This window comes from Colobus angolensis, unplaced genomic scaffold (assembly GCF_000951035.1).
Source record: "Colobus angolensis palliatus isolate OR3802 unplaced genomic scaffold, Cang.pa_1.0 Scaffold300, whole genome shotgun sequence".
Taxonomy (NCBI): domain Eukaryota; kingdom Metazoa; phylum Chordata; class Mammalia; order Primates; family Cercopithecidae; genus Colobus; species Colobus angolensis.
In genome coordinates this window covers 2,658,372-2,659,932 of record NW_012116267.1, presented here as the reverse complement: position 1 = coordinate 2,659,932, position 1,561 = coordinate 2,658,372, and the positions used below count along the sequence as shown (strand labels likewise).

At 53.9% G+C, this 1,561-nt stretch overlaps 1 protein-coding gene across 1 annotated transcript in view; it reads left to right on the top strand.

Annotated features, from left to right (window-relative positions):
- Positions 1–1,561, top strand: part of ITSN1 (intersectin 1 (SH3 domain protein)) — a 199,682-nt gene that overhangs the window by 184,886 nt on the left and 13,235 nt on the right. The window contains exon 34 of the mRNA XM_011950058.1: positions 772–939. Coding sequence (XP_011805448.1) covers positions 772–939 — 168 coding nt within the window. The remainder of the gene's footprint in view (positions 1–771; positions 940–1,561) is intronic.

The window sequence follows — 1,561 nt, the reverse complement described above, 5'->3', positions numbered from 1 at the left end:
TCTCTCTCTCTCTCTCTCTCTCTCTCTTTCTTTCTTTTTTAGATGGAGCCTCGCTTTGTCACCAGGCTGGAGTGCAGAGGTGCGATCTTGGCTCACTGCAACCTCTGCCTCCTGGGTTCAAGCGATTCTTCTGTCTCAGCCTCCCGACTAGCTGGGACGACAGGCATGCACCACCATGCCCAGCTAATTTTTGTATTTTTAGTAGAGATGGGGTTTCACTATATTGGTCATGATGGTCTCGATCTCTTGACCTCGTGATCTCCCCACCTCGGCCTCCCAAAGTGCTGGGATTACAGGCGTGAGCCACTGCGCCCAGCCAAGGGAGAATATTTTCAAAGAGAAACTCGAAGGGCCCCATGGTTATATGTACACGCTGCGATCCTGTGAGTCTGCATGTATGGCTCAGAGTCCACCCTGTGATGTTAGCATTTTGTAGGACAGATCATACAACTTGCTCTGGACATTCAGGGTGTGGGGCTGGACTGAGACCTCAAGGATGGGCCCGTTCATTGCTTCCTGGCCGGGGCTTAGCCGCCACTGGGCCCATGGAGAAGCGAGGCCCCCGCAAGGCCACCCACTGGAGCCAACAAGGAGTGGCTGTCATCTGCTCCGTGATTGCCATGTGGGTGCTCAGAACTGCGGTTGCTTAAGTGGGCGCCGTTCATGAAAGGATGGTGCCCTGCCCCGCTGGGCCTGGTCCTGCAGGACTCTGGATCACAGGCGCGCCCACATTGCCTAAAAGGAGGTGGTTGTTTTTATTCTCCTGTGTAGATCCTGGAAAACACCCCTGAAAACCACCCGGACCACAGCCACTTGAAGCACGCTCTGGAGAAGGCAGAGGAGCTCTGTTCCCAGGTGAACGAAGGGGTGCGGGAGAAGGAGAACTCCGACCGGCTGGAGTGGATCCAGGCCCATGTACAGTGTGAAGGCCTGTCTGAGGTAGCCACCCTTGGGCTGGGCCCCGGTCTCCCCAGGCAGAGCCTCGGCCGCCAGCCTGGAGGAGAACAAAGAAAAGCACGAACCATTCTCCTCCCCTGCCAAGAGCATCCTCATTTCCATCCAGCTGCTTCTCATCTGCTGTTTCATCCACCCACTGAGTATTTGTTTATTTATTTGAGATGGAGTCTCACTCTGTTGCCCAGGCTGGAGTGCAGTGGCACCATCTCAGCTCGCTGCAAGCTCCACCTCCCAGGTTCCAGCGATTCTCCTGCCTCAGCCTCTCGAGTAGCTGTGATTACAGGCACACGCCACTACACCCAGCTAATTTTTGTATTTTTAGTGGAGATGGTGTTTCACCATGTTGGCCAGGCTGTTCTTAAACTCCTGGCCTCAGGTGATCTGCCCACCTTGGCCTGCCAAAGTGCTGGGATTATAGGCATGAGCCACCGCTCCCCGGCCATCCACTGAGTTTTTAATTTAAATTATATCATTTCCCATTGCCAGAAGTTCTATTTCTTTTCTCCTGCCTGCTGATTTCTTCCTTTCCTTTCCTTTCCTTCCTTCCTTCCTTCCTTCCTTCCTTCCTTCCTTCCTTCCTTCCTTCCTTCCTTCCTTCCCTCCC